General features: G+C 48.1%; 2 protein-coding genes across 2 annotated transcripts in view; one reads left to right on the forward strand and one right to left on the reverse strand.

The window, feature by feature from the left end:
* Positions 1-1,033, reverse strand: part of LOC116703795 (uncharacterized) — a 16,527-nt gene extending 15,494 nt beyond the window's left edge. Inside the window, 2 exon segments of the mRNA XM_032538767.1 lie at positions 277-675; positions 786-1,033. Of these exon segments, the coding sequence (XP_032394658.1) occupies positions 277-675; positions 786-857 (471 nt within the window). The 5' untranslated portion in view covers positions 858-1,033.
* Positions 1,034-1,175: 142 nt separating this feature from the next.
* The window catches only part of LOC116703790 (asparagine--tRNA ligase-like), a 2,494-nt gene continuing 2,381 nt past the window's right edge, over positions 1,176-1,288 (forward strand). The window contains exon 1 of the mRNA XM_032538761.1: positions 1,176-1,288. This exon is cut by the window's right edge and continues 2,381 nt beyond it. The gene's annotated coding sequence lies outside the window, so the exon portion shown is untranslated.

The raw sequence follows: 1,288 nt of genomic DNA on the forward strand, positions 1-1,288 counted from the left end.
TTGAATTAAGCCTGGTATGAATATTAAAATCAAACATCAACAATTTGTGACACAATACCATTTCCGTAAGGCAGCAATACAATTCCCAATGTCCCAAAACAACTCTGGGTCTTTTTATATCATTATTATTGTTAATAAATGCAAAGTTCACCAGTATGAGTGAGAGATAGAGAGAAGAGAGAGAAAGAGAGAGAGAAAGAGAGAGAGAGGGTGTGTGTGTGTGTGTGTGTGTGTGTGTTGTGTGTGATAGGATCTGATCCAGAATGTATCCAATACCTTGTCATAGTATCTCAGGCATGGACTGTCTCTTCCTCCTCCCAGCCTCACTGCATTGAGGATATCAGCCAGTTCAGAGGGCGCGTTGCAGTCTTCCAGACAGAGTGTAAGCACGGCACTCTCCATCATCCCCAGGGATGCTGCTGCATCCCCTCCTTGCCCCAGGATCTCTTCCCTGGTGGCAGCCCAGACTTTGCGCCCCAGAGCTGAGAGGCTGCAAATTACAGAGGGATCATTCTGTTCCCCGGCACTGGGTTGAGCCATCACCTGAGCCAGCTGGTTGTAGATGTCAATGAGCGGTCTAGCAGAAACCGGGCCAGTGTCAGGACGCCACAGTATGTCAACAGGGAACACTCCTCCAACACAGGTGATGATGGCATGTAGGCTATCTGGGTATACCTGGAGAAAACAAAGCTACTGATTAGAAGTAGAGCAGATATTACGTATTGAAAAACAAACATTTTTTGCTATAATAAACCTTACCAGTTGTGCCCTGCCAATAATCTCACCTTAATCTCATCTTGACTCCTGCCAGGAATCCGACTGGCAGCGAATACCTCAGACTGCTGTGTGCGCTCCATTGGTGCATTGCCTTCCAGTAACAAGGGCTCACTGTACAGCTTTGCTGCTGCCCAGAGCAGAGCAGCTGCCCTCCCCAGTTGGCTACTTCTCTTTGCTTTGGAAGGAAGAAGAACAACAGGAAGGGCAGTGGAGGTGGGCAGGGGGTCATAACCAGACAGAAGACCTCTTTGAACTGTCCGTCACCCAGTTTTTGGCCTGAAGCAATGGCTGCCAATTTTGCTGGGCCTCTTGAAGGGCTCTCTGCTGTTCCAATGTACTTTTGAACTCTGGGTAAAGGTCTGGACCTAAAATGAGCTGCAGGACACGGCTCACAGGAATCATTGCTGTAGACTCGAAAGGTGATGCTATCATTGAAACGAATGCTGGAGTGATGTTTGTGGCCTCAATAATGGGTGGCATTTCACGTGTAGAGGTCTTCCGGCCCTTGAAG

The sequence above is a fragment of the Etheostoma spectabile genome, chromosome 15 (assembly GCF_008692095.1).
Source record: "Etheostoma spectabile isolate EspeVRDwgs_2016 chromosome 15, UIUC_Espe_1.0, whole genome shotgun sequence".
NCBI lineage: Eukaryota > Metazoa > Chordata > Actinopteri > Perciformes > Percidae > Etheostoma > Etheostoma spectabile.